We start from the raw sequence: 13,500 nt of genomic DNA on the forward strand, positions 1-13,500 counted from the left end.
AGACAAAAACGGACTCCAGCTTCCTTTGACTCGTTTGAACTCTTGAACGACCTTCAAAATGAAAACAATAGAAGTCAATTTTCTGTACAGCACAATCTTTACCTCCCTGTAAAAAGGACCATAGAGCATAATTGTCTTTTTTCTCAATTCTTTTAATTCATGACATAGCGCAGCAGAAGAAGTAGGAAATTTCTGTGCCCAAGGCCACAGTGTTTGCGTTGCCAACACGTTTGCGTTGCGTTGTGGTGAAGAGGTCACAATAAGAGCAAAGGGAGACTCAGAGTCGTATATGTTCCAAGCAATTTCCCCCAAATGAGAAACTTGACAATTTAAGGAATGAACAGAAAAGTAGATAGGGGAGATATACGTGTGTGTGTGTGTGTGTGTGTGTGCGCGTGTGCGTGTGTTAATGTCTCTGTGCATTTACTGGAAACACAGTCATAGATTAGATGGCAGTACTTTCATTTTGACTGAAAGAGATTCCTGTGTTTATGTGTGTAGAAGAAAGAGGGAGCGAGAGACAGAGAAAAAGAGTGATAGACAGACAGAGAAGGAGGGAGATACAAAAAGAGAACTGCTTACATACTCTTATTGTAAGTCACGGTTGGAATTGAATTTGTACAGAAGAGCAAAAAGCTCCAGTTTTTTCACTGTGTCAACTCTTTTACAACACTGTGTGTGCATGTGTGCGCGACGTGTGTGTGTGTGTGTGTGTGTGTGTGTGTGTGTGTGTGTGTGTGTGTGCGTGTGTGTGTGCGCGTGTGTGTGCTTGTGTTCCTGTGATGGGTGGTCTCGCTCTAGTTGCTTCACTTTAAATCGCACACACACACACACACACACACACACACACACACACACACACATACATGCATGGATAAGCTTCATTGAAGAGAAAGGCTTTTTCCTATACTTCATTTCTCTCTGCAACATGCACACACAAACATGTTTGTCAGTGAACACCGGATGCACATGTGCACACACACGTTTCTTCTCTCCTTTTTTTCTCCCTCTTCCCACATCTCTCTGACTCACTCATGCACACACAGAAACACACACACACCCATGCACAGGTGTACGCAGGACCCTTCATGAACTCACACAAAAACACACGTTCATTCATACATAGAAATACTTGACACACAAGACCTCACCACAAGACTCACACCTCCTCTGAGCTTATCTCAGTGCAGTATGGAGCAGCTTTTGAAGGCAGTAGGGAGCCAGTTGTTGACGAGCCACTTAATAATTGCCTTGGACAGGCATGAAATTCTTCCCTTTTCTCTCTCTGTCTCTCTTTCTGTCTCCTCTGCTGTGCTCCAATATTCCTCTTCCTGCAGTATTTTTATCTGTTTTTTTCACTTTCCCTATTTTTCTAATTTTGTTCTGCTTTGTCTGCTTTTTTTCACACTACTCCCATCTCTATGTCTCTGTCCCTTCTCTGTTTCTCTTTTTTTTTCTGCTCTCTGTGATTCATTTTTATATTCACTAGTAAAAAATTCATTATTGACATGAAGGTTAATACAGCACTTGCAATGTTAGTCTGCTTGTTGAATAAAGTACTAGCTAATAAGGCAGGTTTTCTGAATTCCATACATTCCGTACAGTTACAGTTGTGTTCAGTCTAGGTCGGAAGGAGGGTCATGGACCCAGGTCAGCGGATGCGCACTGACCCATGCAAATAGATTGCCAATGTATTTTTAACCTGTGTCACTGTATCCCTCTGAATCTGATATTAAGGCCCAGTCACACCAAAGTGCCACAGCAAAATCCATCTGCACTTATATGTGAAATATGTGGTTCTAGAAGCTTGGTGATGTAGGAACTACTTGCAAGGCTTGTTGGTAAACTACTGTAGCTGGTAACCTAACTGCTAACACGCTAGCCTTCCAGGAACATGCTAGCACTAGTCAGTCACAATAGCTCTCAGAGCTAAGTATTCTTTCTATTTTCTCTACACTGTGCCTTTTATTTTTATTCAATAACAATTATTGAAGAGGGGGTGAAATCTGACTGAGCCAACAAGCTCGCTTAACAGTTAAGTTAGCAAATTCATTAGCTTGGTCGCTAACAGGAAAGTAAGTTTACACGGTGTATTTAAAAGATGTATTTGTACTATCAACTCCCATCTTATAACAACAACTGTTGTTTTATTGTCCAGGTTATACGCTGACAGGAGGATTAGATGAAAGTGTCTTGTGCAACACAGCGATAGCTTCCTTTATTTTGAAATTTCTTTGGGCTCTTCATTCCCTTAAACCCATCTGTAATATTGCCACCCTGATGTTCCATAAGGTTTTACTTTTTTATTCTATTCTGTACACACAACATCTATTGCATGCACAATGCAAGTATGTGCAACACATTGGAGTGAGTTACAAGATAACGGGAGTTTTAGGGGTACAATAAAAAGATGAACACCAGGATTTGGGTTTGGCTAAAGTCGGACAGGTGTCCATGGTGATATAAAACGCGCGCAGGTGTATGTCTTAGTTTCAACATTGTGATTGGATGATTTTAGTATAACAAGAGATGTTGGCTTTACATCTAGCGTTAGCGTTATGAATTACTAGCGTGCTCATCAGTTTTAAGTGTCGACTGGAAACTTCCATTGTGTTAAAACTCCCTTTCGTTGTGTTCCCTTGTGGTGAGGATGGACTATTCATTTGCTTGTGTTTTTTTCCATATTTTTATACTTTTATTAGATTCAGGGCTTCGAGCCATTTCAGCCACTGTACCGGATACCGTACAACATGCTCCATGCCTGTGGACCCTCAATTCAGATTCAGACACACAAAGTAAAACAATTAAATAGCCATTTTGTTGCCAGTTAAAATTCACTTAAGCCTTTAGTTTAAGGAAAAAAACAAAAAAACATCTGATGTAAGTATTGCAGGAGATAGCAATAAAATACAGGGATATCCAACAGCCCTAATTTTTTAATATCTTTAAATGTGTTTTCCTCCCTTGTTGTTGTCATTTCTTTTGGCCTGTGGTGCAGATAGCGGAGATGTAAACATGATGTTATCTGTGGCACTGCTATGGCTTCCAAGTAACTACTGCCCCAGGATAGACACACACATACATTTTAACATACACGTATAGGCTACATATTAAAACAGACACACAGATAAATAGACACACATTATCTCTTGTCTCTTTCTCTTCTTCCGCTTTGATTTTTATCCCTCCATCTGCTCTTCTCCCCATAAGGCAGAAGAAGAATCTTCTTGTTAATTTGTTTTTTTTTTCTCTGCACATCTACTTTCTTCTCGTGCCCTTCATCTTCCTCTCCTGCGCTTCCTCTTTCATCTTTTCCATGCTTTTAATCCTGTTTGTCCCCATTTTTCCTCCTCATCCTCCTCCTCCTCACCTGTTTCTTACCTTCAACCTGCATGTCTACTGTCGTGTTATATATCTACAGTATCTGTTTCTGATTTCAGGCAAGACTGTGCAGTGTGTAAGAAGGGGAGAGGGAAAAACTAAGAATTCCAGATTAAGAAAGTGGGTTTGTGTGTGTGTTGTGATGGTTAAGGTTAGGGTAAGGGGCTAGGGAAAGCATTATGTCAATGACTGTCCCCCACGGTGATAGTGAAACAAACGTGTGTGTGTGTGTGTGTGTGTGAGAGGGAGAGAGAGAGAGAGAGAGAGAGAGCTCTCATTAAATAAAGGTCACATAGCAGTGTGTGGCAGAGAAGGATAGGGTATTAGGCAACTTGTCACCGGTCACATGCGCTTAAACTCTGGAGTGTGCGTGTGCATCAGCATCTTGTTAGGTGGATGTGTTATTTGTGAGTGTGTACATGTCTGAAAGTGTGTATCTCTGCACCGATATGCTATTTTTGACTAAATTGACTAAATGTATATTATATGTATTTTCACATACAACAGTTTTCATGTTTCCCCCACATTTTCTTGTGTTTGTGTGTGTCATTGCTAACATCCTGCATCATCCCGTATCCTCTCAGTTACTGTATTAATGTTAAAATGTCAGTTTACACTACGCACACACACACACACACGCACACACACACTTTAATGTCTGGCTTCTGTTGTCCACTTGTCGAAGCATACGTGAGCAAGACACTGAACCCCAAATGAATTGCAATGTAAGGCATTGTGTAGTGCTTTGTCCTGTTTTCTGGTTGAAAAGTGTGGAAAGTATTTACTCAAGGACTCTACTTAAGAGCAATTTTGAGGTGATTGTGCTTTACTTGAGCATTTTCAATGTAAGCTACTTACTTCTACCCCATTCTGCATTTCAGAGGAAAAATGTTATACTTTTTACTCCACCACGCTTATGCGACAGATAAACTTACTGGCTAGTTTTCAGACCAAGATTTTATAGTAGAACATATGGTTATCTTAAAAATACAATGCATAGTTAAAGTTTAAACCATGTGGCTCCAAACCTTTTTCGCTTGTAAAAAAGCAATGTTTACTTGGGCCCCTGTCTGGTTCTAGATGTTTATAAGTTGTTAGCAGTTCCACCAAAGAACTCTTTCCTCCAAACCTCATTTCTTTCATTTATATAACTGTTTGATGCACAAAGAGGTAAAATTAAATTAAATTAAAATTATTTTATTTAATTAAAATTAAATGCTGCTTATGCATTGATGCATCTGTATTAACAATTTAACATAATGTAATATATAATGACCTTTTACACAGGGACTATTTTTTGGCAGAACAAGTAATTTTACTTTTGATTCTTTAAGTACATTTTGCCAATGATACGTCAATGCTTACTTAAGCAAAAATTTGGGAATCCAGAACTTTTACTTGTAACTGAGTATTTTTACATTGTTGTACTGGTTCTGTTACTTAAGCAAAGGATCTGAATACTGCTGGATGAAAAATACAACAAAAGTGCAGCTTATTTGCAAGTACCCTCATTGACATAATGCACTCTCTAGCCCCTAAGCCTACATGCTTAAACCCAACCATTACCCTAAAGATAGACCTAATTCTCACCTTAACCCTTAAAGTAAGTCTGAACCCTTTAAACAGAAGAAGACTAATGGAGTGAGGACCAGCCAAAATGACCTAACTTTCCAAAAATGTCATCAATCTGAATATGTAAAATTTGTCCTCACAAAGGCAGGGATATAAGAACACACACACACACACTCTTGTACACCCAAGGTGCACAACATTTTGGATTGAAACCATTTCAGTGCAAACTGTGTCTGGAGACACACAGTGAAATATGTGCAATACAGTACTTTAATTCTGTATTTCTTATTAATCTTCTCTGTTGGCATCCTGAATGCTCAGCGGAATTCCACTAGAGTCAAATAGCAGACACACACAAACACACTTCCCATCCAGAAACAGTGGGCCCAGCGAAATGCCCTGTAATCAGGCTTGTGTGTGTTGGCGGTGATAAATGCCCCCTTGGAAACTCAATGCCAAATAATCAAGATTGACGCTGGCACACAATGCTCTGAAGTTTGTATGTGTGCTGGTTTGTTTGTGCTCTTTTTGTTGGAAGGATCTAATCAAATGTAATCATGCTGATTACATTAATCGTGAGGTTTATAATCACCTCTTTTTTCTTCCTCTCTTCCTTCAAAACTCTCCCCTGGCCTCTGTTACTCTCTGTTACACCAGCTTCTGTCTTGCCTTCCTTCTCATGCACTTTGGGTAGAGATGTGCTAAAGCTCACATAGCAGCACATGAGAAGAAACAACATGTGCAAAAAGTGTACTAAATGGCTGTCTCAAATATTAAGTGTAAATAGGAATGCTGTGGAAACAAAAATGTTAGAAATAGAATGAGAAAACACATTTGTCAACAGAATAATTGCACAAAAATTTAAGTCATTTTTGAAATTTAACTTGTAAAAACAAGACATCTCTAATTGGAAATGTTATACCTAAATACTTTTTTGCTTATTTTATTCCTGCATAAAGCAACCACCAGCTAACTTTCCATTCAGGGCTGTCAATGCCCAAGCATAGTGTAATAACTTAGAAAACTTTCTCTCTCTTTCTTTCTCTCTGTAGGACACAGAGGTGGTGAACACAGCCATTCTAACAGGTCGGCGTGTTGCAGTGCCCATCAAACTGGTTACTGTGGAAACCGATGGGCAGGTGAGGGAGGTGGACGACTCGGTCACCTGCAGCTCGACAGACGTTGACGTGGTTAAGGTACGTGTTCAAAGTAAACACAGAGAGATACATATAAAGGAATTGTGAATTAATTATGTGCACATTTCTACCCACACACACACACAGCTGTAAATGATTCATTCTCACATGCATATTGAGACACACAAAGTCACATTTACACACAGATGTATGATGTATGAACGGGGGCACACATCCACATTGTCAAACCAAGACACTCCAAGATCTGTAGGCACATTATTAGTTAACGTGTGCTTTTTATTTTTGAAATCAGATTTTTAACTAAAATAGATGTACAGTGCAATTTGAGATGATTTTTATTGGTCTGTAATGCTGCCTGCAGTGCATTTTGGGGGATGACGGTAAAGCAGTAATTGGTGAACCAGTTGATATTTTGTTTTGTGATTGAACGTGTGCCAAGTACAATCACACAAGTGAAAAATGGGGTCAGGCAATTCACAAAATGTCTTAAGTCCTGGTCTGCCAGGTATGTGAAATATGGATTAAGAAATCATTTCTCATGAGCTTGAGAAATAGAAACATCTTTTAAAAAACAGGGAGGAAATCATAATAATGTGAGGAGGTAAACTGGGGGTATTTTACACAGCACGGAATCCATCTTGAATCATTGTTGTAATTTAAAATCTTGGAGGATTTGTGTTGTTCTTTAATTCACTTTGTGCAACAGAGCATAATGAGACACTTATCACAACAAACTTTTTTAAATCTCACTTTCTATTTTACCGAATGTCATATGAAAATGGCTCAGAATTGCTAATATGCGGGTAACTGCACTTATTTGGCAATAAAAAAGCATATTTGTTTATTTTGTTTGAGCTGAATGAGGGAACAAAAGTTATTTAGTTATTGTTTGGTGTTTTAGTAAAGTAAAGCAGAATTAATAACATACCATAAAAACATGCTGGCTAAACGGTTAAACAGATGTGACCGTTAAGGTTGTGAACTCTAAGGTTTCCTGTGCGATTACTGAACTGCAGCTGCAGCTAATTCCCATCTTAAAGAAAAAAATGGTTTGGTTTTTGTCTTTTCAGCTACCAGACATTATGAAAAATGATCTGGTAGTAGGTTGTATTAAAAATATGTATGACAGCCTTCACATTCAGCTGATTTAAAAGTGCCATGTGGAGTTTTACTGTAAACAAAGTTTCTGTTTACATTCAGTGTTACAGACCAAAACACATTGTGTATATCTTTGAGGCCTAACAAACATGTTGAGTGCATTTCCTTCGATTATTTAATTTTTTTTATTTGAAAACTGCATGGTTAACATCCATATTTACTTGCTAGAAGTTCCCTGCCTTTGCATTGCTGCATTTCATGTCGAGCTACTACCTGTACAAGTGTGGAATATTGTGAAACCATGGGCAGGAATACATACAACATCACCTGCATGCTTGTGTGTCCTCATGCGTATGCACACGAACCAACGAAACAGATTCCCATTCTCATAAAAACATTGAAAAACATTGGCTATAACTTTGTCTAGTTTATGTGGTAAAAATCAGTATAAGTATTGGCAGGGATCCAGTGTCTCTCTGAAGGACTCTTAAGCAGGACGGTCGAACAGTGGCACATAAATTTGAACCTGGTAGAAGGACAGTCTCAAGTGGTACACCACTCTGCCACCAAAACTAACAGAATTGCTGTACTAATGAATAAAACAGAAATACCTTTAAAAAAAATTACCTTTACAGAAACAAGCCAATGCAAGGGACTGAAGATTGATTCCTCTTGTGCTACATTCCCTGTGCCCTCAGGGCTAATATGAAACGCACCCTTGCTGTGACAGTTTCAATATGAAGCCAATTTCCTGGTACAAGCCGACAGGAGTGGTGCTGTTTAAGTACAATCAATAACAACACCGAAAAGATGGACGAAACTCATTCAGATAGATGTAATGTTAGCGCTCTGTGTAGGTTTGTAGGTATGTGTGTGTGTTTGTTTGTGTGTGTGTGTGTGTGTGTGTGTGTGTGTGTGCGTGCGTTGGGGGGGGGGTTCTACATCCTTGTGGGCATAACATGAGTGAGACAAACACACAAGGAAAGGAAGGTGTTTGTGTTTAAGTGAGGAAAGACCACATCCAGATCTTTATAGACAAACATACGAACACACAGACACACTCACACAGCATGTTTAATAACCATATGGAGACATGTAAAAAATGTACATGAACTATTTCAGAACTTAAGCGTAATGTTAAAACAACAAGCAGTGTAAAGCTGCATTTAGAGAAACCGCAAAGCAAAGTTTTGCCCTCGTTTTTGACCACTGGAGTATTTTTGCCAGCCATGTTTTTTTGTTTTTTTACTCTGTGATTGCCTGTTTGTGTGTGTGTGTGTGTGTGTGTGTGTGTTTGTAGTACGCCTGTGTATGTTTGTGTTACAGCTCAGAGTCAGACAGATTATAATACTCTCCTGTTTCCTGTCATTTCTGTTACTTTATTTCAGCCTCTCTCCCTGTACATTTCGCAAAATGAAGTCACACATCCTCAGGATAAGTTCTAAAACATGTTCAACTCATTTGCCTCAAGTCTTACCATCTTGATCAAACTCTTGCCTTCCCATTGATTTTGTATGCAGTCACGCCACCTCTGAAATCCACTTCACGTTCAGTCTGAATGCACTTTAAAGAACAGCTACTGTAATCAGTGGGTGAATTATACTAGTGCTTTTTTTGCCCTGCAAACCAGTGAATTCAGGTGCAGACATGGACACACACATTACAAGACTTCATCTGGAACTGCTGTCGTACCCTGCTGAAGCGAACCTGAACCCAGGGTTTAGGGTTGAAGAAAAGATCCCCTGAATTACTTCAACATCCCACAAATCTACTTACACCGTATATTATTGATATATACGTAAATCAAGGCAGTAACAGACCGAAACATGCTTTAAAAGACAGCATCCATCAAATGAACATTTCTTGCCAAATCTCTGCTGCTGATATTTTAATTGTGATCTACAGAAAGTGTCAATTGGGGAATGCAAAATCAACCAATTTAGATACATTTTAGGACAGCACACTGTTACTATGACAGGCATTGGTTTAACACAGCACAGAGGAGACACTATAAACTCACCACTGTGTATGGATAAGCTGTTTAGCAACCTTAAGCCCTCCTTTGTGCTGATTGTGTTTGTTTGTGTTGCAAAGAGAGTGTGTATGTGATGATTGAGTGTTTGCAAACTGTTGTTGTTTGTTGACATCTGATCCGACAGATATTCCCTCTCTCGCATTTGCTCACACACACACACACACACAGAAAGAGAGAGAGCTTTAACACAGACAGCTGTTTGACAATGGCACCCATGGGGTACAGCTCCAGGTAGCTGTAGCTGTCAGTGAGTCATTATGACAGCTGTAAAGTACAATCCAGAGATCCTACGCAGCACACACACAGAGGACTATCGTGCCCTGAGCTGAGGCTCTAAGGCAGCACTTCCTCACAGGTTTTATACAAAATCTGCCTCTTTTTGCCAGGATTGGCAGACCTAAACTGCTACAGGTCCCCTACTAATAGTACAACTGAATACTAAACCGTTCATTTAGATGTACAGTGCATGATTTAAAAAATACTCAAAACTAAAAGTGGAGTTAATGCCTGGCAATCATTATTTACATCTTACAGTGTCATTGGTTCAGTTCATGGTAAATATAACGTCGTCATTTGTGATTGTTCACGTGCAGTGACTCTGGCACACTGGATTTTGACCAACAAGTCCTCCATATTAAACGACAGAATACATTGTCCATGCCCTCTAGAAAGACACATAAAAGTTATAAAGCTATTCCAAATCTTCTTGGAGGAGAGTCTCATTTTGGCCGCTGACGACAGGATACAGAACTTATGTTTTAAGGAAATTTAGGGAAGTAAAATGTATTTCTCACTTACATTTGGTGAAACTCCAGATACATCCTTGTCAAGCATTTATGATGTACTCAATCTTGAACTGCAGCCATTCAACATGGCAGCCCCTGAAATGCAAAAGTGTCTCTGAAGTCTTGTCTCAATAGAACAACATAATACTGAAGGAGAGGCCACACCAAGAATTAATAAAATACTCACCTCTTTAGTAGCTTCTACAATTCTTTTAAGTTCCAGGCCCCTGAAATAATAAAAACCTTAAGCCAGCAGAGAAAATTAATGAATCAATCAATCACGGAATGACTGCAATTTCCTTCACAATTGTTTTAACTGTCACATTCCACTTTTTTACTGCAAGTTTGTTGAGCAACTGCTCCACTCTGCCTTAATTCTTAAACTCGTAAGAAGGAATGATTAAATCCTGAGGGGGGAAAAGAAATGTACCTCTGTTTTAGCTGTTACAAGTTACAAGCAATAGTCTGAGGAAGATTAGAGTTATCATTTGGTTTCACATCGCATTCCATGAACCAACCTTTTTGTTTAATTACTCACGGTGGATAAATGTTTGCAGGGGGAATTGCACAGTGCTTTTCCCTTCCCAGCTAATGAACGTATGGATGAAATGACTGGCTGTAGTGTACTGCTGTAAATTTCACTGATGCAGCTCATGTTATTCAGTTTAGCCCATTTATCCCTGACAACAACACAAGCAGCAGCGATGTAATACATAGGTAATAACTTTCCCCTCTTCTTCAACCCTCCCTCCCTCTTCTCTCATTCTCTGTCACTGCAAACTATCTTGTTAAGGTCCTCCGGGATGCTGTCATTTGTGATGTGTGTATGTGCTGCTATTGTTGACACAGCAGTATGAGTAGGTCAGCGGTGTCAAAACTGGTAGGGGACAGATAGGGGACAAGCACACACATACACACAAATTAGTACCATTATCCTGACCTCACGTAAGCCTTTCTCTGACAAAGCAAAGGGGGTGAGTGGAGGAAAGATGGGATGAGGAGTGGTGAGAAGATGATGAATGGATCGATAAAATGAGTGAAATGGAAAGTAAAAAGGACACAAGAATTTAAATGAATGGGAGTAAAGTAGAGGATAAGAAGGGAAAGGAAGTAAAAGGAAGGTGGAAAGAGAGGAAAAAGAAAGAGATGAAAGATTTTGAGAGAAGGGTTGCTGATGACTTAAAAAAGCATACAAACTTGAAACGAGACAATGTTCCAATGTCTTAACAGCTAGATCCCTGACTAGAAACAGCTGACTGTTGGCTAAGCCATGGTTAGCCAGTTAGCTAAACCAGTTTAGGGTAACGTTAACCGCTCTGTCCTGCTCGATTTGGGGAAGTTTACATTCCAGGAATCCCAGCCAACATTATCCAAGACACATCGGTTTGTCCTCATTCTAAAAGCTTTTTCTCTTGTAAAGTTAAAAGTGAAAAAATACTGTTTAAAAATATGAGCAATTATGTAGGCTCATATGTCTTCTACATCGATCGTCAACTGGTGAGGATGCTGACTTTTTGCCCAATTCATGCAGCTTTAGCATCATTCTTTTAGCACAATATCATGTATGTAGTCATAAAGTGCTAAGACCCCATCTACAAGATTATCGTTTTAACATTAATCAGCTGGAAACATTAGAAAGTCAGATGGAGTTTTTAAACAACTCATGTAGCTAACATTCACTTAATTAGCTAGCTAGCTACAGCTGATTCAAATCTTCCGGTGACAGTTGTCATTTCAGCTGACTAGAAATGAGAAGAGGGGTGGACAAGCCTTAGCAAATGGTCAGTTCACACACACTTGAACACACAACATGGAACATACAGACACACACATTCGTGCATTTATGGCCAGTGCCGTACTGTAACAAGGCCCTACATAAACCAAAAGCCAATACATGCTTTTATACTGTTTCTTCTCCATACTGGACATAAGCACACCTTCTATCATACACACACACACACACACACACACAGACACACACAAAGATCATCTCACAGACACACCCAGGGGATTTGAGCTGTAATTGGTTCATGTGGAGATTCCTTTAGTGATGTCGTCAGTAATTGAATTTGACGAAGAGGAAGACAAAAAGGCTTGGAAGTGATAGAGGAGGGTGTGTATGTGTGTGTGTGTCTGAATGCATGTTTGAGGGAGATTTAGGGTGTGTGTCTCTGCATGTGTTAGGACAGATACAAAGCAGATTAAGAATTCATCTGTGTGCCGTTTAATGAACCAGCCGTAGAGTTTGACACGTGTCTATGTGATCCCACATGCATGCACACACACACACACACACACACACACACATCTCTCTGTCCTTGGAAAGGCGTTATGTATTTGTTCTTATATCTGTAGTTATATATGTAGTATATCTTTGTCAAGACATTAAAGTATATTTGATGAGACATTTTAAAAGGTGTCCTTTTACATTTGATGAGAAGTGGGCATTTCACATTCACATTCTCTGTATTTAGTTAATATTCCGTAATTAGGTTGTCCTGATGCTTCAATGAATGAACACACACTAATTGTTGCAGTTCTCAACTCTCTCCTCCATGTTGCGCACTGTGAGTTAGTTTATTTTGTGGCTTCAGTTGGGTTAAAGTTTGGGAGTGAATGAAGTGTTACAGTTTTTGTGCGTAGGTGGAACTGTGGTTAAAGGATGTGCTTCATCATAGTTTGAGGTAAGCAGACATCAGTCAATTGGATGCTGGTTTCTGAAGGTCATAAAGCTATTCTTGTCGATGGAGGTGGTAGAGCACATCACATTTAAAACACAGAAGGACATTTTTTAAGGAAGTGAGCCTAAATACTGTCACTGCACTTGAATATAAAAGAGGGGGAAGACATGAGGTGGGGAGGAGGTGAGGGAGGGAGACAGGTAAGAGGAGAGAGTAGCGATAAAAAAGTGCACCATATAACATATTAATTAATGCACACTGTACATCACAAAAATAAAGGTAAATGGATGTTTCTTACCAAAATACACTTTGGGAGCTGTAGTTTCCTTCTCACCTTATGTTTTTATCTACACAGGCTTGTACTTTCAACTTTTTATCAAAGTTGTTAAGCTTTTGCACTGATTTCCAAAGAATTTCATACCCATACGCTGCAGAAGTGCTCCAACTGTGAGTCACCCAACATTGAAGAAAATGAATCGAACTTTTACCCAAAATAGTTCCTCCCACTTCACCGTTCTCTACCACACCTGGGGACAAAAAGCTAGTCCCCACAAGGTTAAACATTTATCTAAGGCTTTTTGGTAAAGGCTAGTATCGTACTTAAGTAAAGGCGAGGTTAAGGGTCGGGGTTAGGCATGTAGCAGTAATGGGTAAGGTTAGACGAAGCCTCCTTGGAATGACTGTGAGTCAATACAATGTCCTCGCAGGTGACAAAGTGTTTGGGTATGTGTGAGTGTACAGTATAAAAGGCTGACGTTAGGAAAGAAAAATGACTCGTACAAACTGAGCTA

At 39.5% G+C, this 13,500-nt stretch overlaps 1 protein-coding gene across 4 annotated transcripts in view; it reads left to right on the forward strand.

Moving 5' to 3' along the window:
- Nucleotides 1-13,500, forward strand: part of si:dkey-215k6.1 (transmembrane protein 132D) — a 274,706-nt gene that overhangs the window by 220,031 nt on the left and 41,175 nt on the right. For all 4 annotated transcript variants that reach the window (XM_044195290.1, XM_044195291.1, XM_044195292.1 and 1 more), the window contains one exon: nt 6,006-6,149. In XM_044195290.1, the coding sequence (XP_044051225.1) occupies nt 6,006-6,149 (144 nt within the window). The remainder of the gene's footprint in view (nt 1-6,005; nt 6,150-13,500) is intronic.

Source organism: Siniperca chuatsi, linkage group LG5 (assembly GCF_020085105.1).
Source record: "Siniperca chuatsi isolate FFG_IHB_CAS linkage group LG5, ASM2008510v1, whole genome shotgun sequence".
In the NCBI taxonomy this organism is placed as follows: Eukaryota; Metazoa; Chordata; class Actinopteri; order Centrarchiformes; family Sinipercidae; genus Siniperca; species Siniperca chuatsi.